General features: G+C 56.1%; 1 protein-coding gene across 1 annotated transcript; it reads right to left on the bottom strand.

The window, feature by feature from the left end:
• Window positions 1-740: 740 nt before the first annotated feature.
• Window positions 741-24,003, bottom strand: PERM1 (PPARGC1 and ESRR induced regulator, muscle 1). The gene is made up of 7 exons (XM_064171809.1): window positions 23,934-24,003; window positions 11,425-11,498; window positions 10,214-10,414; window positions 7,076-8,440; window positions 6,005-6,643; window positions 3,698-3,814; window positions 741-1,379 (listed from the first exon to the last, which is right to left on the bottom strand). Exons 4-7 carry the CDS (start codon window positions 8,436-8,438, stop codon window positions 1,300-1,302), a joined length of 2,199 nt encoding a protein of 732 aa, XP_064027879.1. The 5' UTR covers window positions 8,439-8,440; window positions 10,214-10,414; window positions 11,425-11,498; window positions 23,934-24,003; the 3' UTR covers window positions 741-1,299.
• Window positions 24,004-27,259: the final 3,256 nt, after the last annotated feature.

Here is a 27,259-nt window from a genome sequence, read left to right as displayed (position 1 = left end):
GAGTGGTCAGGAAGGCACTAGGGACAGGGAAGAACCTGAACCACTTCCTCCTCATTTTCCCCTCCACCTCCCACTCTGGGTCCCCTCCAGCCCCACGAGGTTACACACCAGGCCACAGCATCTCCTCGCTTGACATCTCCTCCCAGCCAGCTCTAGGGTGGCAGGCAGAGGTGGGACCAAGTCACATACCCAGACCCTTCACCTGGTGATCCTCGTCGCCAAATACCTGCACCTACCTGCTCTCCAACATGCTGCTGTCCTTGCCAGACCTCTTTCCTGAGGCTCCCCTGAGCTCAGTCCCTTTCCCTCCTGCACAGCCCCTTCCCCTGGCCCTGCCTGCATGCCACCTGCCTACCCTCTGCCTGCAGGAGCAAGGTGCAGCCTTGCAGTGGGTGCTCCTCACCCACAGGCACATCCTGGCACCCATGGCTCCAGCTCAGCAGGGCTTGAGGTGACTACATGCAACAGAAACCCTATCTCAGCCTGCTGTTAGAGCAAGCTGTGACTTCTTGGAGTGAAACCCAAGAGGCTGAGTCCCTCCTGCAGAGAGCCAAACCGGTCATGGGAGACCTGGGCCATGCCAAGCCAGTGGCCCCTTCGTGCCCCTTTAGGTGCTGCCCAGCTGGCCACGTGTGGCCAGTGCATGCTTAGCAAAGCCCCATGTTTGGACAGCGCCAGCTCTTAGAATCACAGAATCATAGAATCAACCAGGTTGGAAGAGACCTCCAAGATCATCCAGTCCAACCTATCACCCAGCCCTATCCAATCAACTAGACCATGGCACTAAGTGCCTCATCCAGGCTTTTCTTGAAGACCCCCAGGGACGGTGCCTCCACCACCTCCACCTCTTCCCAAAGCTCTCCTCTCCTCCTCCGCAGGTAACCCAGCTCGCCCTTAGGAACAAAGCACCTCCCTGCTTGCTTTTGCTCTCTCCTCCTTCCACCACCTCAGTGCCCACCTTTGCCACCAGGCAATGGACAAGCAGTGCCCTGGAAGAGACACTGTGACTCTTCCTAGGAGATGGCCCAAGTGTGCAAGAAGTGTGCCAAGAAAGACCAGAGCCAGCCCAAGCTGGGCTCCTCTTCTGTCCAGTCCAGGTCCAAACTGCCTACCGTGTTGCCATTGACTGCCACCGGAAGGATCCTGTTCCCTGTGACATCCTGTCCCCTTCAGGGATGGGTCCAGAGAAGTCTTGGTGCTGGGATCCAGGCTTCTCACACTGCCCAAGAACAAAGTCCCCAGCCTCTGCCTCCACTGTCCTCTCCTGTCCTTAGGAAGCATCTCTGGTGTGTGCTGAGCCTAGATCCGGGGGTGTCCTTCTCTGACCTGCCGTCGGAAGTAGCGGATGGCAGAAAGGGTGCCAAAGCTTGCCAGGAACACTGGAAAAGAGCCCAACACAGTTCCAGTCAGTCTGGGTGCTTCTTCCAGACATGAAGAGCTTTTTTCTACACAAGCTGCTTGGCACACTCTGGTCTACGGGTTCTAAGTGGGTAGAATCATAGAACTGTTTGGGTTGGAAAAGCCCTCTAAGACCACCCAGTCCAACCATCAACCCAACATCCCCATGGGCTTTCCAACACCTCCAGGGATGGGGACTCCACCACCTCCCTGAGCAACTGTTCCAGTGCCTGACCACTCTTGCAGTGAAGAAATTGCTCCTCATGTCCAACCTAAACCTCCTCTGGTGCAACTTGAGCCCATTTCCTCTCCTTCTAGCACTTGACATGACACTAGAAGAGGCCAAGCCCCATCTGGCTCCAGCCTCCTCTCAGGGAGTTGCAGAGAGTCAGAAGGTCTCCTTTGAGCCTCCTCTTCTCCAGACTAAATACCCCCCCAGTTCCCTCAGCTGCTCCTCACCAGCTCTGCTCTCCAGACCCTCCCCCACCTTTGCTGCTTCCGCAGCACCTCAACGTCCTTGGAGTGAGTGGCCCAAAACTGAACCCAGTATTCAAGGGGCCCCAATATTCTGCTGGGACACAGCAGAATCAGAACATGCAGAGCTAGAAGAGAGAGCTCCTGGAGCTCATACACAGAACCAAGCTCTTCTCTGTCCTTTCAATTCCTGTTTGTGGATTGGCTTAGAAGAGAGGTCAAATTCCCTTGCTCTGTGCCCACCCAAGCCATGCTTTTGGACTTCCCAGAGTCAATTCAGACTTGATTTTGGTCTGTGTGTTAGAGTTCAGGTCACAGGCAGGAGAATTCAACCTACAGAACCTAAAATGCCAGAATTGCCAGCCCAGGCTGTCCAACTGCCTCTCACCTCCCCTCCTTTGCCAGGGTGCTTGCTGCTTGCTGGGTTATGCAACCCTGAGGACACGAGGTCCATAGCCTGCTCCCCTCACCCTGCCTGAGGCCACATCTAGCAGCTCATACTAAGAAGGTAAGGAGAAGCAGGCCAAAAGCTCCTTGTGATGATTGCACTGAGCAACTTTAGCTAACGAGCTATTCTCAGCCCTGGGTGTCAGCTTCCTGTGTGACCTTAGAGAGGAACATTCCTTGCCTGGACAAGCAGCAGGAAGCCCTGGCCCTGGTGTCTCACCTCCCAGCCTGGGGGCTCTCTGGTGCCCATGGGCTGGACCTTGTTGTGCTCTTGGTTTCCCACATCCTACTCACCCAGCAACCCTCAACCCTTGGGTCAGAGCTTGGCTGATTTGTGTTGGCCCAGCTTCACCCCTCCCCACCAGTTAGTCAAAGGCTGTGGTTGGAGGGGAGAGGAGTTGAGAGAGCTTTGTCTGCTTGCAGGACTCAGGACTTCAGCTGAACAGAATGGAATGGAACTGAATAGAATGGAACTGAATAGAATAGAATAGAATAGAATAGAATAGAATAGAATAGAATAGAATAGAATAGAATAGAATGGAGTAGAATGGAATGGAATAGAATAGAGTAGAATCAAGCAGGTTGGAAGAGAGCTCCAAGCTCAGCCAGCCCAACCTAGCACCCAGCCCTGCCCAACCAACCAGACCATGGCACTAAGTGCCCCAGCCAGGCTTGGCTTCAACACCTCCAGGCATAGCCACTCCACCACCTCCCTGGGCAGCCCATTCCAATGCCAATCACTCTCTCTGCCAACAACTTCCTCCTAACATCCAGCCTGTATCTCCCCCAGCACTACTTGAGGCTGTGTCCCCTTGTTCTGTTGCTGAGCTGTCTCTGGAGAAAAGCTTCTCTTTTGAAAGCAGAAAACCAGGGGCATTTGCTCCAGCTGAGTTGAAGGAGTGACAACCTGCAGAGTCAAGGTCTTGATTCAGCTTCTAGCCAGTGAGGACCCTAAAGAAGCCTCTCTGCCCCTGGCACACTGGTCCCTGGTCTAACAGCTGGAGGGAGTGGGGCCAAAGCCAGGCACACAGACCTGTCCTGCAGCTCAAGCCAGCAGTCACTTTGTGTGGGGAAAGGACAACCCCTGAGCAATCTGCTCTAGTTCAAGGTGTCCCTGCAGGTAACTGGACAAGACCTTTGAGGGTCCCTTCCAACCTGAGTCGTTCTATGACTCTAAGAACATGAGTAGGAACCAGGGCTGGCATTCCTGTAGGACAGAAGGTATTAGACAGCAACAGGACACTTTTGGGGGGGGTGAGAAGGGAGATGCCTGCATTCTCCCACAGGCATGGTTAGGTGTGGCAGCATCCCTGCCTTTCTCCCCACCAGGAGGCCCTTCCCACCCTTCCCCCCACCCCAGCCTGGCCACCATACGTACTGGTCTTCCAGGCATCTGGAGCTTGCAGGTCAGAGGTCTTCACTGCCCAGGATGCAAAGGCACAGAAGACAAGGCACATGTCTTTGTGGGTCAGTGCCAGCGGAGTCTCTGGCCCCCCTGTGAGAAGAAGAGCACAAGGCTTGGGGTTTGATGCTGCCTTCTCTGCCACAGCAGGCTCAGCTCCCTCTGGGGCAGCAGGCCCCTTGCACCCTCAGGGAAATCTGCCCCAGAAGACCTTTTTGTACCCTTGATCAAGTCAAAGATGTCTATTTAGGGCTCAGGTAAGGAGAGGGACCCATTTTCTCCACCCCTCAGTCTGACATTTTAAGAGCCCAAGGCAAGTATTTGTTAGAGCTGCCCATGGAAGGCACACCCAGCAGATGAGAGGTGTCCAGGACCAGGCACAGTCAGTAGATGAGATATCTCCAGGACCTCTGCCTGCCTCACCACCTCCCTGCACCTTTTTCCCAGGTCTGGGGAGCAGATTGAGGATTTAGCAGTTCCTGGGCTGGCTGCTGATGCTCTGGGGCTGCAGGCAGGTCCCTTGTGGGCAAGGGCTCCTTCCTGCAAGATGCAGGCAGCTCCAGGACAACACACATGCTCCTGAGGGGCAGCAAGGAGGATAGGAGGAGAGGGAATGGACTGAAACTTGAGGAGGGAAGATTTAGACTGGAGATTAGGAAGAAATTCTTGACAGTGAGAGTGAGGAGAAACTGGCACAGGTTGAGGGTGCTGAGACACTGGCACAGGTTTCCCAGGGAGGTTGTGGAGCACAGAAGCACCCAATGTGATCTTTGATCACATTGGGTGCTTCTGTGCTCCACAACCTCCCTGGAGATGTTCAAGGCCAGGCTGGATGAGACCTCGAGCAACCTGGGCTGGTGGGAGGTGTCCCTGTCCATGGCAGGGGGGTTGGAACTGGCTGATCTTTAAGGTCCCTTCCAACCCTACCCATTTTATGAATCTATGACTCTCATGACCTCACTCCTACCACCTGCTAGGTCCAGGGAGGGAGACAAGCCAGAGTGCTCTCCATTTCTTCCTCTGCTGAAGTTCCACCCTGGCACAACTTGCAGAGATGCTGCAGGTTATTTTCACTCCTCTGTTTATCTGAGCAGTGACTTATTAATAAGCCACGAGCACAGCAAAGATGTTTTTGTCTGTGCAAACAGGCTGGAATCTCCATTTGGAGGCAGCCCTTGGGATGAGTCATTCACTGTTTGGTTTTAGTACTAACAATGAGGCACTGTGGCCATCAGCATCAGAGAAACTTGGAGATCATAGAATCATAGAAGCAAGCAGGTTGGATGAGACCTCCAAGCTCATCCAGTCCAACCTAGCACCCAGCCCTATCCATCTATATCAATGTCTTGGTTGTCCTCCTGGGTCAGATTTGCTCTCCTTTCAGCCTTATTTCTCTTACCTGCCTCAGGTAACCTCTGAGGTCTCTGCAGAGTGTTTCCCAAACTGGTCTGTGCTTTAAAGTCCTCCTTACCTCTTTCAGTTGGAAGCCCTGGATATGTCCTACCCCATGCACACCTTTTCCATCCCCATTAATTATCAGTCCAGCCTGAACAGGGGAGCAGCTCAGCAGCCCTTGCCTTATCTCAAGGGCAGGAGGTCTTTGGCACAGAAGGGTTTTTGCTGCTCTGCCTCTCGTTGCCTGGTCAGAAACAGAGCTTTGTGGTGCTGCAGGCAGTGGGAGAGCTCTGGGGTGGGAGGTTCCTTTCTCTGCCTGGTGCAGTGACCCCAGCCAGGCTGAATTTATCCTCTCTGCTTCAGCAAGCTCTCCCTGGCCAGAGTGCAGAAGAACATCTACAGTGAGCTATACCAGCTCAGGGGGACAAGTGGAGTCAGCTAGGACTGGGACTTCAGGCCAGCCTGAGCTTCAGCCTGTTGCATGCATGCTGCCAGGACCACCTCTGCTCCAGGAGCTTGTGGGGAGCAAAGCAAGTTAAGCATGGACAATCCCGAGATCCCAAGCCTGCTGCAGCGCTGGGAGCCAGCCAGGACAGCCTGAGCATCACGAGAAGCCAAAGGCACAGGGCATGCACGACACTGTGGTGGCAGCCCAGGGCTGCCATGTGGCAAGGCTAAGGTGCCAGGGGTGTGATATCAGACCCACCAAAGCCGGCAGAGCCCACCAAAACGCTCCCATGGGCAAGGGGGCCTTAACACCACCGCAGCTGGAGCAGAGGTGGGCCAGAGCCGGCTGCCAGGCTGCCGCAGGGGCGGTGGGAGCAGGGGAGAGCAGGCAAGGCAGAGGCACATCTGCATGCCCAGCGTGCGGGGGGAGCAGTGCTTTACCTCTCAGCGCAAGGGCCATGTCTACACCTTCAGGCTGTGCCTGCTCTCTTCCCAGCGGAGCCAGCGGGACGAGGCAGAGCTTCTCTCCAGATCCCCTCCTCAGGAGCGCCTGAGGGGCTGGGGCTTGAGCTCCCACCAGATGCCTCTGCAGGAGGGACTTCAAAGCCCCCACGGCTTTCTTCACCTCGGAGGCTGGAGCGACTGAGAAAATCCTCCTCCAGCCCACCCTGCTGCCAGGCCCATCTCGGAAGAAGGGTTCATAGACCTCAGGCACTGAGATCACCAGGGAGTCCCTGACTGCAGCCGACCTGGGCTCCTCCCGCAGCCCAGCCTGGCCCCAGCTGCTGAGCTTCTTTCGCTTCCTGCCTTTGCCCTTGACTTTTTGCCTGTTTCCTTCTGGTTCGTTGAAAAAATATTCATACAGTTCAGGCAAGGATATTTCCCTCTCCAAGGGAGCTTCCTCCCCTTCCATGGAGCTCCACATTTCTTCCTCTTCCCCTTGGGAGTCACAAAACATATAGTCGTACATCTCGGGCCAAGTCACGTCCAGGGTGTCTGCCCTTGCAGGGGCCTTGGCTGCAAAGCAGGAGGGGCCCAGCTCCTCGGGGACCTCACCTGCAGGCTCCCCACAAGCTCCCCCAGTAGCAGCCCCTCCAGAAGCCACCATTATTTTGGGATGGAGTGGCTCCTGGGGTGCAGCACACGCTCCAGAAGCCACCATTCTCTTGGGATGGGGAAGCTCCCGGGGTGCAGCATCCCTTTCAGAAGCCACCACACTCTTGGGCTGGGGAAGCTCCTGGGGTGCAGCATCCCTTTCAGAAGCCACCACACTCTTGGGCTGGAAAAGCTCCTGGGGTGCAGCTTCCCCTCCAGAAGCCACCACACTCTTGGGATGGAAAAGCTCCCGGGGTGCAGCTTCCCCTCCAGAAGCCACCACACTCTTGGGCTGGGGAAGCTCCTGGGGTGCAGCTTCCCCTCCAGAAGCCACCACACTCTTGGGTTGGAGAGGCTCCTGGGGTGCAGCTTCCCCTCCAGAAGCCACCACACTCTTGGGTTGGAGAGGCTCCTGCAGTGCAGCATCTCCCCCATAAGCCACCACTCTCTTGGGCTGAGGAGGCTCCTGGGGTACCTCCTGGCATGCCTCTGCCAGGGGAGCTGCAGCCTCGCTGGCAGGGATGACTGGCACATTGTCACGCACACCCAAGCCACCAGCCTGTCCTGGCTTTGGCTGCTTGGTGGCTTTTGCCTTCCCCAGGGACTGTGTCCCTGGCTCCTTCACCTTCTGCTTCAGGGGGGTGCTGGTGCCCGGATCACCCTCATCCGTGCCAGGGCCGGGCACTGGCTGTTTGCTGTCCGCTGCCTCCTCGCTGCCCAGCTTCACCAGCGCTGGCTTGGCTGCCTTCTCCTTCCCTTTGCTCTTCCGTGAGGACAGCGGCGAGCTCAAAGGCGTCTTCGCGGCTCCGCCAGTCCCTTGTGCCACCACCGCGGCAGGCTCCCTGTCCCCTTGGGCTGCCTCACTGCCACTGGCTCCACGTTGCTTGCGGCTCTTTCTCGACTGTCCTGGCACCTTGGGCCTCACCACGTCCGGGGAGCTGGGCTCGGTGCCCGTCCTCTCCCTGCTCTCCCTCTCCCGCGCTGGGGAGCTGGGTGCTCTGGGGACAGCCTCCGGTGGCGGCCCCGGCGGGGGGTCCCGCAGGGATCCCTGCGCCCCCAGATCCGAGCGGGAAGCGCTGCTGCCAAGGCTCTTCCTCGCTGAAGCCTTCGGGGAGGCAGGCAGTGCCGGCAAACTGTCCTGCACGGGAGCCCCCGGCTGTGCCCCCGCTTGGCCATGGGGCTGTGCCCCTGCCGTGCCTCCAGCCGGCTGCCCGGGATGCTCCATGGCCTGGCTGCCGCCGGAGGCTCCTTTCACCGGCGCCGGCTGCGGTGCTGCCGCTTCACATGCTGCGTTCTGCCCCGGGCTGCTCTCGGCTGTGCCACCAGCTGGGCTGGCAAGGGGGTTTGCGGGGGGGCAGGGCGGCTGCCTCCCCGGCACGCTGGGCATCAGGGTGGGCAAAGGGCAGCCGGGCTTGTCGCCGTCACACAGAAACCTGCCAACGGAGCCCAGCTCCACTTCGTCCTCGCTGCCCGACAGAAGCTCCGGCAAGGAGAGGTGCCCAGCAGCGGGCCAGGGCGGGGAGGCGCCTCCGGGCACCCCACGTGGGGCCGAGCTGGCCGTGCCAAGCTCTGGCCCGCTGCCCGCCGCGGCTGCGGGCTGCCCGTTTGTGCTGGCGTGGCAGTCCCTGCCCGGCAGGCTGTCCCCTTGGTCAATGTCACTGAGACACTGCTCCTCGGCCGTGGCCAGGGCGGCCGGCGCTAGGTCGCATTCCTCCGCCTGCAGGTAGAACTCAGCCCAGTCCCTGTCGCTCAGCTGGATGCTGTACTCGAAGTCATCCATGCCTGCAGCAAAGCAAAGCAAGGGCAGGGGGAAGGGGGTGGTCAGGGTATGAGGAAGGGGCACCAGAATCAGCAGACCTAGCTGAGGTGCGTGCCCCTTAACCCTTTCCCTCCAGGCTCCTGCCCTGCTTCCCTGGCATCTGCTCGTCTTCACTCGTTTCCAGCTGAAACCAGGGCAAAGAAAGGGCAGCTCCTGGCAGACTCAGCAGGACAGTATCACTGTGCTGCACCATAACCCAGCCAGCACTGGGAGAGATCACTACTACCCTCCTCAGGCTCCTTCTGCCTCTGCTCCCCGAGCAGCAGAGAGGGGTTGGGACTCTGTCGCAGCAGCATCACACCTCACATGCCCCCTTCCTGCTCCTCTCGCCTAGGACCCATCAAAAAACCCTAGGGGATTTATGCTCCTGAGCACTCCTGCTGCCACAGCACCATGCATGAAAGGTGGCATTGAAGCACAGCCCGAACAAAGACATTTCAGCAAGCCACAGCAGTCCCTTCCATACCTCTGGCTCTGGGGAGGGAGATGCAACAAGAGCCCAAAAGCAGCAGAAGAAGCAGAGATCACACAGCTGCATCCTACCTGTGCCACAACCTAAGGTGGTGATGGGGCCATTCAAAGAGCCATGCAAGAAAATCCTCCCAGCACAACATGATGCTGTACCCCTGATGGGGGCAGAGAGCTCAGCTCCAGCACAGACCCATTCAGGGGCTAAAAATAGACATTTCCCCACACACACACCTCCCTCCCCAGGGTGTCATTTGAGATCCTGGTGTGATGGATTCAGAGAGGGCAGGTCCATTTATAGAAGCTGGCGGGGAAGATATGAGGGTGCCAGCCAATGCCTTTCTGTCTCACAGCCTCTGGGGGCTCTGGGACCACTCCTGGTGCCCACTGCTTGCTTCTGGCCTCTGCCTGGGGTTGCTCCATGGGCTGGTCAGCAGAGAAGGAGCTCAGGCACGGAGCTCACAGCCCTTAGCACACGATGGAGTGTGACACATGGCAATGACTGTTCTTGTTTCAACATACCTCTCTGCCTCCACCTGCAGAGCTTTGTCACCCATTTCTAGGGTGACAAAATCATGCCTCAGGGATGTTCACCTGTGGATAGCAATCCTAGGGCACAAATTGCCAGCCTACTGTGGATTTACATCAAAAGACTACAGCCAGCATCGTGGCCTTGTGACAACCCCTTTGTGGTGCATGGCAGCTGCCCCCCCTGCCCCAACCCAGGAGCATCTGGTGCAGGTGGCAGAGGGGGCCTGGGCTTGATGGTTAAGAGTGAGCCTGGCACGAGGGAGTTACAGGGGAAGCAACCAGCTGAGAGTGGCCTGGTGGGTCAGCAACCAGAGCCTGAAATAGCCCTCAGCTCCTACCAGTCCTGTTGCCTGCCTTCCTCTGCATGCCCTCCCCTGTCCTGGGCTCCACAAATAGATGCCCTGAAGTAGCTGCCTGCAGCAGTGTCTGTGGCCAGTAGCCCAAGCCCAGTTCCAGGCTCTGCTGCCCCAAGAGGGACCAGCACTGCTCAGAGGCTCCAGCCACCCCTTTGGTCACCAGGCTGCAGTAAAACCCCAAACTGGAGGTTGCCAGCTGTGTAGATGCTGTGGGCATCAAGAGAGACCCACATGCTTGGCACCCCCCTTGAGGGGCCCCTCGTTGGGCACGGGGTGCTGGCCGTGCTGCTTTGCACGCTCCAAGGAGCCTGGGGAGGCAGCACCCAGCTGCCGCCCAGCAGGCTGGAGGGCAGCTGGGTCCGTTGCCCTGCCAGCACCCACCATCCTGTGGGAAGGAAGCTCCCCGTCGTGGCTGCCTTCACGCACTGCAGTGCCAGGGAGCCAGGCAGGAGCGCGCAGCCCATGGGCGGCTGGAGCTGCAGCGCTGCCCCACGCCGCCGGCTGCAGACCGACCAGGACACGCTTCCTTCTTCCCTCTGCTCCCCGCTGACGCACGCAGGGAGCCCGCTGAGCTGAGCGAATCTGGAAGGAAAGAGCTCTGCTGTCTTCCCATCCTATCTCATTCCTCATCTGGAGACACCCTTCTCCCTCTCCTCCACTCCCCCTCCTCCTTCACAGGCTCTCGCAGACGCAGAAGGGAAACCAACCAAGTGGCTTCCTCTTCTTGGCTGCAGTCAACTTCCTTCCCTTTGAGTCCAGCAGCCAGGGTTAGTCAGAGCCAAGGGAAAAAAAAGGGCAGAACACTTTAAACTCTGCTTTGCAAACCACAGCAGAGAGCATAGAAGAGCCAGAGGCAGCGAGACGGCCCTGGAAGCCAGCAGCGGCCCCTGCGTTATCAGCGCCGCGCTTAGAGCCAGCGCTGGAGCAGCCACGCAGCAAACCCGGCAGCAACTGCCCACGCCCCACCACCACGCGTTCCACCCCGGCCTCAGAGACACGATCAGCTCTTCGACGCAGCAGACATCCAACTATTTGTTTAGCTGGCCCGGGGTAAAGCCCACACACCGTCCTTGGGGGAATCGCGCATCTGCCAGCGCTTCCCCGCCTTTGCCTGGGGGTGGAAGGGGAGCGTGGAACTTCAAGGGCAAGGCTGGCTGCCACGGGAGGGCATCCAGCAGCCGGGCCAGAGCAGCTCCAGTTACCTTCTGGCATGTGCTGCCTGACCCTGTGCCTCTGCGGGATACCTGGCTCCTGCTCTGCCAGAGGAGCTGGTGCCAGGTGGTGAGACGCTGCAGGGCTGCTCCAGCACTTCCAGACCAACGTGACCGGTGGATGCCACCTGCTGAGCCACGGGGAAGGTGGGCATAGACCCACCACCACCCCCCACAGCGCCTCCTGTATTGACTCTTTGGTATTAAGGACATTATATAAATAACTAATGTCAACGTGAAATTAGAGAAGGGCCTGAAATAAAGCAGCAGATGAGGCCACTCTGCCTGGTGGAGTAGGGCACGGCGTGGGAGAAAGAGCTGGAGTCAAGGGCATGGAGCTAGGTGAGCAAACTGGGAGTGCCATGGAAGGGCACTCACTACCTGTGGCATAAAGGCCCCTTCTGTGGCTTCAGGCTCCACCTTTGGTGCTCCAAGTGTGAAGGGACTTCAGCAGCCTGGCAGGGAGGAAAGGAGCTGTCAGAGCTACATAAAATAGGACTCTAAGATAAGCAGAATCCAGTTGGGAAAATTCTACCTTCACAGAGCCTTTAAAATCAGCACTAAACCATCGTCAGCTGGGGAGGGGGGTGTAGGGGTTTGGGCTGAATTCACTGCCAAGGCAAGGCAGACAATGCAGAGAAATGTGGGTTTGATTACAAACACATCCTCCCTGCCCTAATCTAGACCCATCACATGCTGCCTGTGAGGGGAAGAAGGGAGTCATGAGCTTGCAGTAAGAGCAGTGGAAAACAAACCCCAACCAACCAGAATGGGAAGAGAAGCATGTCCACAGCTTCAGGAGCTCAGCCTGTGTTGGTCCCTGCTGCTTCCCACTTGCCTGGGACAGGCAGCTCTGTCTGTGGTCATTTTCTCATGCCTTGGGTTGCTCATCAGCCCTCGGCATCAGGCTATTATGTGGCCTTGCCTGCCTGTCTCTGGCTGATCCCTGGACTCTGGTCTCCTGCAGCAGCCTTTCCCTCTTGTGATCCTTCCCCTGATCTGATTCATCCAAGTAACTGGAAGGAAATGGCCTCAAGTTGCAGCAGGGGAGGTTTAGCTTGGAGATGAGGAACAAAATTATTTCCCCCTGGAACAGGCTGCTCAGGGAGGTGGTGGAGTCCCCAGACCTGGGGGTGCTGGAAAACCCTGTGGCCATGGCACCTGGGGGCAGGTTGAATTCCTGTGACCCAGACCAAAATCAAGTCTGAATTGACTCTGGGAAGTCCAAAAGCATGGCTTGGGTGGGCACAGAGCAAGGGAATTTGACCTCTCTTCTAAACCAATCCACAAACAGGAATTGAAAGGACAGAGAAGAGCTTGGTTCTGTGTATGAGCTCCAGGAGCTCTCTCTTCTAGCTCTGCATGTTCTGATTCTGCTGTGTCCCAGCAGAATATTGGGGCCCCTTGAATACTGGGTTCAGTTTTGGACCACTCACTCCAAGGACGTTGAGGTGCTGCAGAAGATCCAAAGCAGCAAAGGTGGGGGAGGGTCTGGAGAGCAGAGCTGGTGAGGAGCAGCTGAGGGAACTGGGGGGGTATTTAGTCTGGAGAAGAGGAAGCTGAAAGGAGACCTTCTGACTCTCTGCAACTCCCTGAGAGGAGGCTGGAGCCAGATGGGGCTTGGCCTCTTCTAGTGTCAAGTGCTAGAAGGAGAGGAAATGGGCTCAAGTTGCACCAGAGGAGGTTTAGGTTGGACATGAGGAGCAATTTCTTCACTGCAAGAGTGGTCAGGCACTGGAACAGGCTGCCCAGGGAGGTGGTGGAGTCCCCATCCCTGGGAGTGTTCAAGGAACGTGTGGAGATGGCACCTGGGGACACAGTGGGCATAGTGGTGTTGGGTTGATGGTTGGGCTTGATCCTAGGAGTCTTTTCCAACCTTAATGATTCTAAGAGCCTTTAGAATCTGTCACCTGATCACTTCCATGATCCTACCCTTCCACAAACTCCTTTGAGGTACAGTCTGCCACATGGATTTGTGTCCAGGAGCAGAGAGTGCTGAGCTGCTCAGGCCCAGCTTTGACTTTCCACCACTAACCACCCCAAGACCTGCCCTGTGATGGAGGCAGAGCAAAACAGGCCATCGAGATCTACCCCAGAGAAAGCCTGGAAGGAAGAGTTCCTCTGTGCTGAGGAAGGGGTTAAGTCTGCATTGAAACTGAGAGTGCAGCCAAGCTGTAACCACCAGTCTGGTTTTGCTGGTTTGGGGGCAGGTGAGTGGCTCGCAGTTATCACCCCCAAACCATAAGAAGTCTGTGTTGGTTTTTTTCACCTAAAACCTTCAACTGTTTTGGTTTGGGGGTTGGGTCAGGGCTTTTTTTTTTTCTTTCCTGCCTGAAACTCACTCCCCAGGCTCTCTTAAAATTCAGGTCCATGCTCCCTGAGCTGCCAGCAGCAGGCTCACTCAAAGGTCAGCCTTAGCTGACTTGAAACTCAGCCCGCACTTGCCTGAAACCCTGCCAAGCTCTTCCCAAAGCCTTGTATCCTGGCCTCAGTTTCGGGTTGCTAATCCAAGTCTCGCTGGGTTTCAGGTTTCTCTGCAAGCTTTGGCTTTGCTCTACACAAGAATAGCCTCAGGCCACATAGAGGCTGCTGGCTGGAGCCTTTCCTGCTGGGGGCATGGGGACAGCAGGCAGCCACTTTGGGTGCCAAGAATGAGAAGGCAGAGCAAGGAGGGCACACAGCTGCCTTGGAGGCACAGCACAGAGATGAGTCCAATATCATAGGACTGGTTTGGTTAGTTGAGAGCTTTCAGATCTTCAAGCCCAGCCTTTAACCCAGCACTGCCAGGGCACCACTAAACCGTGGCCCTGAGCACCACATCTCTATGGCTTTGAAACCTCTGCAGGGATGGGGACTCCACCACTGCCCTGGGCAGCCTGGGCCAGGCCTTGGCAACCTTTCTGGGCAAGAAATCATTCTTCATGTCCAACCTAAACCTGCCCTGGTGTAACTTGAGGCCAGTTCCTCTTGTCCTATTACTTGTTCCTTGGGAGAAGAGGCCAAGCCCCAGCTAGCTTCAGCCTCCTTTCAAGGAACTGTAGAGAGCAATGAGGTCTCTGCTCAGCCTCCTCTTCTCCAGGATGAACGCCCCCAGCTACCCAGCTGCTCCTCACAGGACTTATGCTCTAGACCCCTCAGCTGCATCCATCACCTTGCACTCACCATCCCTGAGGGGCAGATTCTGCAGCTCTCCAGCTTTGCTTCTCCCCAGGCACTGCCAACCAGAGCAGCCAAGGGGCTGTGGGGCAGCCAACCCCTGTCCCAGTTGGAGAACCCAGCAGGACGAGCTAGAGCCACATGAGCCATGGGAACAGTTGGCAGCTGTTGGAGGGCAGGCAAGAGCTGGACTGGCATGAAGCTTAGCAGTGCAAAGGTATCCCACTGCATGGGCTTAGTGACACCAGCCCAGCCCATGGCCTGCTGTGGCTGTGGTGTTTCTGGCTCAGGACCAGCAGCCATGAAGCCAGGTGACCTCTGTCATGTCACAGCCACCTCACTTTTCACTGTGCTCACTGATGCCAGACAGAACACATGAGGCCAAGCTCCCTGCGAGCCACAGAACCACAGAATCAGCCAGGTGGGAAAGGAGCTCCAAGCTCAGCCAGCCCAGCCCTGGCCAATCTACCAGACCATGGCACTAAGTGCCCCAGCCAGGCTTGGCTTCAACACCTCCAGACACAGAGACTCCACCACCTCCCTGGGCAGCCCATTCCAGTGCCAATCACTCTCTCTGACAACAACTTCCTAACAACATCCAGCCTGAACCTGCCCTGGCACAGCTTGAGGCTGTGTCCCCTTCTTCTGTCGCTGGTTGCCTGGCAGCAGAGCCCAACCTCACCTGGCTACAGCCTCCAGAGCTGTGCAGAGAGAGCTACTCTGGGTTTTGCTGCAAGCCTTCCCAAGAGGTTGCTGAAGTTCCACTTTGCAGGATTTGCCATTGGAATGGGCTGCCCAGGGAGGTGGTGGAGTCTCTGTGCCTGGAGGTGTTGCAGCCAAGCCTGGCTGGGGCACTTAGTGCCATGGTCTGGTTGATTGGCCAGGGCTGGGTGCTAGGTTGGGCTGGCTGAGCTTGGAGCTCTCTTCCAACCTGCTTGACTCTCTGATTCCATTCTCTAACTGCAGCAGGAGCAGGGTTTTTACCTGTGGGCCTCACTTTCCCTGCCGTTTCCACTAGATGTCACTTCCAGCCAGAAAGTTAAGAGTTTCCTTAGGTTTTTAACCTCCTCCTGCTGTGCAGGTCTCTGTTAATCCTCAAGAAAGGGGTCTCAGAGATCCAGGCCATGAGGACTGCGATGGCATCAGAGCAGTCAGGGTTGCAGGCTGTAGGGGAGGGTTGTAGGAGAAGCTGACATCTCCTGAGCATCCCATCCAGCTGCTGCCATGCCTCTAGGGGAAGGGGGAAAGCCATGCTCAGTCAGGCTGGAAGAGCAGGGCCTTTGCTGCCAGCAGTCTGTGCATGTTGGGACTCTCTGCAGCCAGTCCTGCCTTGCTGCAACAGCAGATGTGCAGGTGGGTCAGCAGCTGCCCCCCGTGTGTCTGAATCTCAGAGCCAGCAGGCAGCTCTGGCTCTGCAGCCGCCGCCGACCCGTCCCAGGCACCCTGGGGCAAGGCTTGCTCTGCCTTTGCACGTGGTGGCACAAGAGCAGCTTGGCCCTGAGTGGGGGCTCAGAGGTTTTGCTGCAAGCCCAGCAGTCTCCTGACCCTGAGGTCACAGCATGGCCTGGCGCCAGGGCAACTCCAAGCCCTCCAGACAGCAACAAAAATCAATGGCATCTCCACCCCGGTGCCAAAGCAGCTGCCTCCCTCGTCCCACGAGGCTGGCACTGCACACAAATGCTGGCTCAGACCTCTTCTTCAGGGCTCTTCTTCCCAGAGGGCTGCAGCAGCCCAGGGCACAGCTGAACCTCACCTTAAACCCACCCCACTACCTGCTGCCCGTGCCCCACTGCCTGCTCCACCACCCAAAGGAGTGAGAGCTGCCTGGGCTCAGCACGGGAGCAAGTGGGATTGCATCTCTGGCTTCTGGGATCAGGCTCTCTGCAAGGCAGCTGCCATGGCATCTGCTGCCTCCTGCTAAAGGTTTAACTCTGTGCTCAGCAAGGAAAAAAGATCTCTCCATGGATCCACAGAATCATGGAATGTCAGGGGTTGGAAGATCAACAAGTCCAATCCCCCTGCCAAATCAGCATCACTTCCAGTCATAGAATTGTAGAATCACAGAATCAGGCAGGGCTGGAAGGGACCACAAGGAGCAGCCAGTGCCAACCCCCCTGCCATGCCCAGGGACACCCTACCCTAGAGCAGGCTGCACACACCCTCAGCCAGCCTGGCCTCAAACACCTCCAGCCATGGGGCCTCAACCCCCTCCCTGGGCAACCCATTCCAGCCTCTCACCACTCTCCTGCTCAACAACTTCCTCCTCACCTCCAGCCTCACTCTCCCCACCTCCAGCTTTGCTCCATTCCCCCCACTCCTGCCACTCCCTGAGAGCCTAAAATGTCCCTCCCCAGCTTTTTTGTAGCCCCCCTCAAGATACTGAAAGTTCACAAGAAGGTCACCTGGGAGCCTCCTCCTCTCCAGACTGCACAGCTCCAACTCCCTCAGTCTCTCCACAGGAGAGGTGCTGCAGCCTCTGAGCATCCTCTGAGGGCAGGTCACAACAGGAACACATCTGGACAGGCAAGCCCAGAGGGAGATGAGGAGGTCCTCAGACCCATGTAGTAAAAAGCATCGAGTAAAACCCTAGGGAGCATGAGCTGGTGGCTTGGGTCACCTCTTTGGTTGTTCTTTTTCTCCAACACCCAACATTTTGGTGTGAAGGAGAGAGGCTGATTTGGGTGGGAACGGGAAGGGGAAGGCAGTGCTGGCCAGCACAGAGATCCTGGCCCTTGGGAGCAAGAGCAAGCTCCAGGATGAGGCATGGAAAAAGAGAAGGGCTTGAGACTCTCTCCCAGAGCATCACCAGCTTGGTGAAGCTCTTCCCTCCCCACCCTGGCCACGGGCCTGGAAAGGGCAACGGTAGCAGGACCTGCAGCCCCAGCTCCCTTTCCCTGTCCAAGTGGCTGATTAATTATGTTTTGGGTGGAAAGGGCCTCCCAAAGGTAAGCTGTTCCACATCTGCAGCACTCCGTCAGTCCTCAAGGTCCCGAGTTCCTCACCCCTCTGCTGCCCACCCCCTTCCACACTGCTGCTATTCCCAGCCCAGCAGGGCACGGCGGTTTGTGTTATTCTAACTCCCAGTATCTCGGCCACTTCACTCAGCTCAGCCCACCCACTGTCAGCAGCTTCAAAGCACAGAGGAGAGGTCAGGTTGCAAGCACAACAGACACCAGTAGCTCCTCGCACATGGCTGCTCCACTCACCCTCTCTCCCCAGGGCAGGAGAGTCCCGGAGCAAAAGGCTTCAGCTCCAGGGAGGTTTTGCCTTGTGCAGTGCTCCAATCTGGCTTGAATTAAAGCAGCCGTGAAGAGCTGATGACATTAACCCTCTGAAGCCCGAGGCTGGGAGGTGGGAATCCCACCACACTGGATTCCTTTCATGGAGAGCTGCATGCCCCTCTGCCCATGGAAAGTGATGCCAGAGCTCCCACAGACCTGCCAGCACCGCTGACTGCAGCCAGGGACAGTGGCACCTGTGCCAGCTGCTTGAGGAGAGAGCTGTGCCAACCACAGAATCACAGACTGGTAGGGGTTGGAAGAGACTTCTGGGCACCATCTAGTTCAATTAGGTCATCTCTCTGGGCAGCCTGGTCTAGCTGAAGATGTCCCTGCTGACTGCAGGGGTGGGGGTTGGACTAGATGACCTTTGGAGGTCCCTTCCAGCCTGGATCATTCTGTGGTTCTATGATCCAGTCCAACCCCCCAGCAGTGCTGCAGGCTGGGGACAGAGTGGCTGAGAGCAGCCAGGCAGAGAGGGAGCTGGGGGTGCTGGCAGAGAGGAGCTGCAGAGGAGGCAGCAGTGCCCAGGTGGGCAGCAGAGCCAATGGCATCCTGGGCTGGCTCAGGAGCAGTGTGGGCAGCAGGACAAGGGAGGTGATGTGATTCCATGATTCTGTCTTTCTTCCCCCTGTTCCTCATGAGCTGGGTGGATGTGTGGCTTGCATGGCAGCTGTTTGGGTTCTGAGTGGGGCTGGGTGTTCCTTTGCATGCCTCTCTGGATAGGACTGAAGGTAGCATATCCTGGCCTGGGGTGATAAGGAGGACTTGTGGGTTTTCAGCTCCAGCCTGACAAGGGCACAGAGAAGGCAGTTCCCATGCTCCAGAAACTAGATGGAAGCACAGAAGCAGAGAATCATCTGGGTTGGAGAATGCCTTGATGAGCTTTGAGTCCAACCATCATCTAACTCTGCCCAGGCTGGTGCTAAACCCTGGCCCTCAGCACCACAGCTCTGGGGCTTTGAAACACCTCCAGGGGTGGGGATTCAGCCACCTCCCTGAGCAGCCAGTGCCAGAGTTTGAGAGCCCTTTCAGTGAAGTTTCTTCTTTCTCCCTGGTACAACCTGAGGCCATTTGCTCTCCTCCTATCTCTTTTTCTTTTGGAGAGGAGCCCAACCCCCACCTGGCTCCAGCCTCCTTCCAGGGAGCTGAAGAAAGCAATGAGGTCTCTCAGCCTCCTTTTCTCCAGGCTGCACACCCCCAGCTCCATCAGCTGCTCCTCCCCAGCCCTGTTCTCCAGCCCCTTCACCACCTTCATTGCCTTTCTCTGGACCCACTCCAGCTTCTCAAGGTCTTTTTTTTGTGCATAGGTTCCCAAAACTCAACCCATTACTCCAGGTGTGGCCTCCCTAGTGCCAAGTCCAGGAGGACAAACACTTCCTTAGCCCCTAGATGAGAAGCTCTAGGGTCTGTGTTTTCTTGCATGACCTCTCATGGGGCTCCCTTTCTCTACCTCCAGCACCCTGGCTGTGTAAGAGGGATGCAACAGCTCCTTCCCCCGTTCAGCACATCAGCACTGGCTGCCTCCTGCCCTCTGCACCGTGCCAAGCACAACAAAGTGCCACTCTGGCCTGCAGCCTCCAGTGGCTGCTGTAATAACAGTGCTAATAATAACGACAGCCCAGATGCACAGCACTAATGGAAATCTCTCTGCTACCTGGGGCTGCCAATGACTAATCTCTGGCCATTGATTTAGCAGCTGAGACCGAGCAGAAGAGACAACAACAACTGCAGAGACAGGAGCAGGCAGCAGAATTGCAGCTGGAGTGAGATGAAAGGCATGGTGGGGGGAGGGGGGAGCAGGGTCTATCACTTCTGTCTCGTGTAGGGTTCCTCTTTGCTTTGGTAGCCAAGATGATGCCACAAATGTGGCATTTCTAGCTTGCATCCACTTCATCTGAAGCAAGTGCTGCCTGCAGCTCCCACCTAAGCCCAGCATCCCTCTGCTGCATGCAGCTGTGGGCTAAGACATCAGCAGGAAGTTCTTCACCATCAGAGTGGTGGAATGCTGGAGCAGGTTGCCAAGGCATATATGGCTGAGGCCCCATCCCTGAAGACATTCAAGAGCCCTGAGCAATCTGATGTAGCTGGAGATGTCCCTGCTCACTACAGAGGAGGTTGGACAAGAGCACAGAAACATAGAATCAGTCAGGGTTGGAAGGGACCACAAGGATCAGCCAATTCCAACTCCCCTGCCATGGGCAGGGACACCTCTCACTAGATCAGGCTGGCCACAGCCTCATCCAGCCTGGCCTTAAACACCTCCAGGGATGAGGTTTCCACCACCCCCCTGGGCAACCCCTTCCAGGGTCTCAAAGATGACCTTTGAGGGTCTCTTCCCTCCAGATGAACTCTCTAACTCTGTGATTCTGTGCCTCTGGACAGCCTGAGCCTCCTCCAAGCCCTTTCCCCAGCCATACACAAAGAGCTGCTCTGGCTGCCTGTCAGGTGCCACACAACCCCATGTGCCCCATCCCTGCCCCAGAGCTGAGGGGCTCCTCGTGGGCAGCCAGAGGTAATTGCCCAGGCAGCAGCCCGGAGCCAGGGGCAGGCAAGGGGCTGGGGAAAGCAGAGGCTGAAACAAGTCAGGCAGCAGCTGACTGTTCCTGCACCTTTTTATTTCCTCCCCTGGGGGGACAGAGGCTTAGAAACTCCCGGCATGGGAGCAGGGTTCCCCTCTTCTGGCATCTTAACAAGAAGCAGCTGCTGGAGGCAGAGTGAGGAATCACACAAGGAAAAGGCCCCGCTGCATTAATTAAAGGTCAGGAGGCCATTCCAGAGGCTTCCCAATTACCTCTGGAAGAGTGTCGCTAATGTGAGATAATGATGTCATACAGCCACTAATGAGGCAGGTTATCCAAACCCCGGGCCCCCCACGGCCACCCTCCCCAAGAGGATGTGTGATCACCACCAGCAGACCAGCCAGAGGGAGCAGAGTTGCTCTTCCCCCCTCCCCCTGCCCTCCACCTCTTCCTCAAGGACCTGGAGCTGGGGGAAGCAGGAGGAGAGGCCAAAGCCCTCTTTGAGGTTTTTGTGCTGAGGAGCGTCCCAGCAAATCCCTTTCTCCCCCTTGCACGGTGAATTGCTCCTCAGAAACGATGTCAACAGGATATTGTTCAGCCCTGACCCTGCTCCTTCCCAGCTCAGGCCCAACCCAGCCCCATTAGAGCTCCTTAATTGAACGTAATTTGGAGCTGAAAATCCTCCTCTGGCTATGGAGAGCTCCTGGCATCCCCGGGGAGGAAGGCTGATGGTCCTTCTCTTGCTCAGCACCATCCTGACAGCACCAGATCCTTCCTGCTGGGAGACAAAGCACCCCTTGGGCTCTACCCAGGCAGGGGAGATGCTGCCCCAGTGGGATGAAGCCCTCCGAAGAGCAGCCTCAGACCTGAGCTCCAGGCTGCTGCTCTCCCAAGAGCTAAAACTAGAGCAGCCCCATGGCAGGGGGCCTTGGGTCAAGATAGGGTTTGGGGACAGGTGGAAAAAAGAGTGTTAAAATGTTCAGTTCTCTCCCCCCTCTCTGCTGTGCTGCCTGGCTCCAGCCTCAGTGCCCTGCCAGTTGAGTGCAAACACCTTTGTCGTACAGCTCAGGCAGGAGGTAAGGAGACAAACCCCTGTAACAGAGATTAAAGTAAGCCTGCAAAAGGAGGGGGAAAACAAAAAGCCACAGCGAGGCCAGGCTGCTTCCAAACCACAAGGGAGACCTTCCCCAGCATCCCCTATCCCAGGGCAATGCCAGAGGCTCCTCTGCCATCCATGCAACTTTCATCGTGGGAACATCAAACCTCTGCGCTGTGGCCAAATTGATCTGGCGACGCAGGGGGGGAGGGGGGAGGAGAAGCTGCACAGTTGCACAAGCATATTCTCCAGGGTCCTGCAAAGCAGGCAGGGTTTCTGGTGACCAGGCTGCTGAAAAATTGATGCTGAGGAAAAAATCATGCTTCAGACAGAGAGAGAGAGAGAGAGGGAAGGGAGGGAGAGCAATTCAGCACCCGCCCGGCTGCTCCCTCCTGAACACAAATGGATCCAGCACTGAATTCACCGTGCGGCTCTGGGGAGGTGATTAGAGGTTATCAGCAGCTTCTCCTTGGCCTCTCCCTCTTGTTTCCTGCTGTTTGCTCAGGTAGTTTCTGCAGCAGCCCAGAACTGTTCCCCCTGTGAGGCACTGTCCCAAGCCTTCTCCTTCTTTAGACCTGGCCTCTTGCCTTCCCGGATGATCTCTCTTTCGACGCAGAGCACTTTACTTCCATCCAACTCAACAGCAGCAAAGCACAGAAGGAAGAACGAGGGCTAGCAAAGGAGGTTCCACTGCCCTTGTCCTAAGCCCGAATGGCCTGCAGAGCTGCTGGAAGGGCCAGAACAGGAGAGAGGGAGGTGGGAGAAGTGATTCCTACCAGCACGGGAGCTAGGACGATAGGAAACCTCTGCTACCTCCACATGGCTTTAGACCCACACAGACCCACACCAAGAAGCTGCTCCTGCAAACAGCGCACTGCAAACCGTGGAGACCTCCATCTCCAGAAGAGCTGCTCAGCCACCCCCTGCCCCCTGCTCCCACTGAGCCCTTCCCCACGAGCACACACAGAACACAAGCCCAAGTGTGCTGGAGCAAGAGCTGCCAGCTGCAATTCATCAGGCAGTGGGAACAGACAGCACACGACTGGAAGCGAGAGAGGGAGAGGGAGACAGCGTCTGCAGGGGTGGGGAGGCAGAGGTGGAGGGAGCAGGAATCTCAGAGTTCTCCCCAGGAAGACCGAGCTGAGAAGTGCCAGGGTTATTAATTATCTGCAGCTTTCATCCCTCCCACATTCTGCAAGGTGTGTGTGGGGGGGATAAAAAAGGGGGAAAAGGAAAAATAAAAAAAAAGGGAAAAATAAAAAAAGGAGAAAAGGGAAAAAAAATCACAAAGGGCAAAATATTAAACAGGGGAAAAAATAAAAGGGGAAAAACTAAAAAGGGGGAAAATGAAAGGGAAAACTTGAAAAGGGGAAAAAATAAAAAGGGGGGAAATAAAAAGGAGGGAAATAAAAAGGGGGGAATAAAAAGGGGGGAATAAAAAGGGGGGAATAAAAAGGGGGGAATAAAAAGGGGGGAATAAAAAGGGGGACAATATAAAAAGTGGGAAAATAAAAGTGGGAAAATAAAAGGGGGAAAATAAAAGGGGGAAAATAAAAGGGGGAAAATAAAAGGGGGAAAATAAAAGGGGGAAAATAAAAGGGGGAAAATAAAAGGGGGAAAATAAAAGGGGGAAAATAAAAGGGGGAAAATAAAAGGGGGAAAATAAAAGGGGGGGGAATAAAAGGGGGGGGAATTAAAAAGGGGGGAAAATTAAAAAGGGGGGAAAATTAAAAAGGGGGGAAATAAAAAGGGGGAAAATAAACGGGAAACATAAAAGGGGGGACAATATAAAAAGGGGAAAAATAAAAAGGGGAAAAATAAAAGGGGGGAAATAAAAGGGGGGAAATAAAAGGGGGGAAATAAAAGGGGGGAAATAAAAGGGGGGAAATAAAAGGGGGAAAAATAAAAGGGGGAAAAATAAAAGGGGGAAAAATAAAAGGGGGAAAAATAAAAGGGGGAAAAATAAAAGGGGGAAAAATAAAAGGGGGGAAAATAAAAGGGGGGAAATAAAAAGGGGGGAAATAAAAAGGGGGAAAATAAAAAGGGGGGAAATAAAAAGGGGGGAAATAAAAAGGGGGGAAATAAAAAGGGGGAAAACAAAAAGGGGGAAAACAAAAAGGGGGGAAACAAAAAGGGGGGAAACAAAAAGGGGGGAAACAAAAAGGGGAAAAATAAACAGGGGAAAAATAAAAGGGGGGACAATATAAAAAGGGGAAAAAATAAAATGGGAAAAATAAAATGGGGGAAAATAAAAGGGGGGATAAAAGGGGGGAAATAAAAGGGGGAAATATAAAAAGAGGAAAAACAAAAGGGGGAAATTAAAAAAGGGGGAAATTAAAAAGGGGAAATAAAAAGGGGGAAATAAAAAAAGGGGGAAATTAAAAGGGAAAAATAAAAAGGGGGAAAGTTAAAAGGGAAGAAATTAAAAAGGAAAAAAAAGTTGTCAGGGTTAAAAAAAAAAAGGGGGCAGGGGAGAGAAAAGAGATGAGAAGACTGAAGGCAAAGAAAGGAGGAGCTGAGGGTATGCTGCAGAGAAGGTGGCAGGACCAGGAGAGCACAGGGTTTGCCGCTAAGGAGCTTTCCTGCCCACAGGGCTCCTGCTGGCTCCCCGCACAGGCTGCAGCAGCCAAGGGGTGGGGTGTTTTCCACTTGCCAGGAGGATTACATCTGCTGTAGGAATTCTGCTCCCATGGCTCCCCCAGCCTGGGTGGGATTTTTTCCCAGGCACTTGCAGATCAGGCTAAACCAACAAGCAAACAAACAAAAACATTTTTCAAGTGTAGCCCTAACCTGCAGTAAAGGAAGAAACTGGGAAGGGCTGGAGCACTAAACCCTGACCTTTGCTAATCCACAGGCAATAACTCCAGGCGAGAAGAATGCTGCAGGCAATGTCAGACTTTGCTCTCCCTGTGGGCAGCATTTTTAACCTTAATAGCAGCCAGGCTTTCCTGTCAACTTGTAGGCAGCAGCTGTGTGGGTCAGGGAGTTTGCTTGCCGAGCTGTGAAGCTGTCAGCTGGCCCCCTGAGTTACTCACCACAGGGCAATTCCAGCAGCCATCCGGTGGGAGTGGGGCTGGGACCTTTCGGGCAAGGCTGCGATGTGCTGCTGGCTTCTCAAGAGACCTCAGTTCAAACCACGGCACCTCCCTTTGCTTACTTCTTCGTTTCTAAAAGCAGGATAATGAGGCTGAGACCTTGGAGATGTTGCTATAAAAAAAACACCCCATCCACTCGTGTAGCAACTGCAGCGGTTGCAGCAGGTTGGGAAGATGCTCTTGGTTCCAGCCAAAAAAACGTGGATGTGCTGAGCACATTCCTTTCATCAGCTGTCAGCATCGGGGGTGGGGGGGGACACACGACCCTTCCCAGCCAGCCAGAGCCCCGCTTCTGGTTCAAGTTTTCTGCTCCCCAGTGTCCCCTCCTCAGCCCTAATGCAAATAAGAGGCTGTCACCAAGCAGCACTTCTGTGCCTGTTGCAGCATACAAAATATCTCCCAGCTAAAGGCAAAAGAAAAGAACAAAATGAAAATGATCAACTAGGTGGCTGCAAAGAGGAGGAACATCTGCATGCAAATCCAGCCCCAGCCCTCCTCCCTTCTTGCCCAGCTCCCATCACAGCCCAGCCGCTGGCCGGTGGCACGGGGCAGAAGCAGAGGTGTTCCAGACACATGTTGGTCCGTCTGTGCTGGCACGTTTTCTGGTGGCAGGGAAGGGGTGCAGAGCTCTTTCCACGGTAAACAAGAGGCAGATGGAGGGATCTGGTGGTGTCCCAAGGCTTGCTCCGGCAGGACACACACAGTTCCCAGCTCTGCGCTGCTTAATGGCAATATCAAAGCTCTTCTCCCAGCTGGGAGCATGGATGCAGGATTCCCACTCGGACACACTGCAGGTTGTGGTCCCTGCCAGTTAAAAAAGGCAAAAGCAGGCAGCCTGCGACAGATGAGCAGATGTGCCTTGCTCATGGGGCTCCAGGGCACACCAAGACCTCACCTGCTTTTCACCGTGCCCCGAGACTGGCACAGGATAATTGGCGTCGCTGCCCTTTGCATGCAGCTCCTGCTCCATCCAGGGAGGGGCAAAGATGGTGAGTGGAGAAAGAAAATGACTCCTACATGCCTTTGGCCCAGGTCTGTGCTGATAGACTTGCTTGCTCCGTGCCAGTTTCTGCAGACAAGGACTTGGCCTTCAGCTTTTGCAGCTGACTGGCTCCTTTGTCCTGCTATCTGCCTGGAAGCCTGGCTATAAATCTGGGGCAGGGTTGCTTTCCTTTGGAACCTGCAACTGTCTTCTCCTTAAGCAGAAAATAAACACCGAGTCTGTCGCCTCTGAGTTATGGGGGAGTTTAGAGGCTCGCAAGTGTGAAAAAGTTAATTGCCTAACACTCCAGTTAATCACCCTGAGCCTCCAGTGGCAAACTCCTTTGGCTCCTCTGCAGAGCGCCACTGAGAGCTGTGCCAGGGCCGCCCCCACCCCAAGGGATGGCCTCTCTTAAACCCAGCACAGGGCTTGGTGCTGACTGCAGCCAGCCAAGTGATGCCACGGCAGGGTGCTGACCTGTTCCTGCCTCTGCTCACCGTGGCATGTGCCAGCCTGACTTAGGCAACCCTCCAGGTTTTGCAATCCCACCCATTGCAGCCCTCAGCCCCAGACGCAGAAGCTTGCAGGCTTTTGAGCTCATGTGGGTTTGCACGAATTGGGGGTGTGGCAGAGACAGAGGACACTTGGTGGCTTTCTTTCAACTCCCTCAAGATATTAGCAAAGCCATCAGAGAGGGATGGATGCCTGCCAGGGGCCCTGGGGGCTAGCAAGGTGCTGGCCATGCTGATGTGTGGAGCACAGGCACTTCCCATCCATAAAGCCAAATGCAAGCACTCAGCACTCCAGCTGCCCCAGGTGGATTCTTCCTCCCCAAACCGCATTTTTCCAGTGGCCTCTGCATGCCCTCCAGGACTCTGGGCTCAGGGGACTGGCAAAGCAGTGCCGTGGGCTGGTTTCACCAGGAGGCTTTACAGAATCACAAAGACCCAGCATGGTGGGGGCTGGAAGGGACTTCTGGAGATCATCCAGTCCAACCCTCTTGCACAAGCGGCTTGCCCAGGGTCACAATGTGCAGGTGGACTTGGAACCTCTCCAGAGACTTCACAACCTCTCTGGGCAGCCTGCTCCTGGAGGAAAGCTTCTCCTTAAGTGAAACCTCCTGGATTCCACTTTGTGACCACTGCCCCTTGTCTTGTCACTGGACACCACTGACAGGAGTCTGGCCCCTTCCTCTTGCCCCCTACCCTTTAGCTCTTGCTGAGCATTGGTCAGATCCCCTCTGGGGCTGCCCTTCTGCAGACTCTCAGCCCCAGGGCTCTCAGCCCCAGGGCTCTCAGCCTGTGCTCCTCACGGAGACGCCCCAAGCCCCTCGGCATCTTCGTTGCCCTCCGCTGGACTCTCTCCAGTAGTTCCCTGTCCCTCTTGAACTGAGGAGCCCAGAACTGGGCACAATCCTCTAGAACTGGCCTCATTAAGGCAGAGAGAACCTCCCAGGACCTGCTCTTTTCATCCGTGCAGCTTCTCTGCCAGAGCCAGGGCTGGGAGGGTGGGGGTGGTAGCGCGGGTGGTTGCTCCTGCTTCTGGTTCGTATTAAGCAGAGGGCTAATGGGCTCCATGTGACTCCTTTATTCCTCTGGAGGAAGAGCCGATGGGGGAGCACAACTGTCAGGAGCCTGCCTGCAGTTTGTAACTCGCGGGGAGGCCGCAGCTGCCCGCGCCAGACGCGCAGCAGAGCCAGCGGTGATGCCTCCGGAGGCAGCCGCTCATTACCATCCCTCTGCTCGCTTCCCCCGCCGCTCCCCCCGGGGAAGGTGCGTCACCGGGAAGCTGTCGCCTTCCCCTGCCTGCCCTGGGTGGGATTAAGCAAGCTTCCCCGAGGAGCTGCTGCGGTTCAAAGCCGAGGAACTCATCCCCCTCCCGAAGCGGCGGTGCGCGGCGCGCGTGTGGGCACACGTGAGGAGCCGCGGAGCAGCTCCGCGCAGCGCGCAGCCGGCTCGGCGTGCGGCGGGTGGGGGCAGGCGGCGGGAGGAGGGAGGGAAGGTGGAAGGGATGGAAGAAGGGTGGCCGGAGGAGGAGGAAGGCAGGCAGGCAGGACTTGCTGCTGCCAGGCTCCAGAAAGAGAACCG

The sequence above is a fragment of the Pogoniulus pusillus genome, chromosome 36 (assembly GCF_015220805.1).
Source record: "Pogoniulus pusillus isolate bPogPus1 chromosome 36, bPogPus1.pri, whole genome shotgun sequence".
NCBI lineage: Eukaryota > Metazoa > Chordata > Aves > Piciformes > Lybiidae > Pogoniulus > Pogoniulus pusillus.
This window is presented reverse-complemented; position numbering and strand designations above follow the sequence as displayed.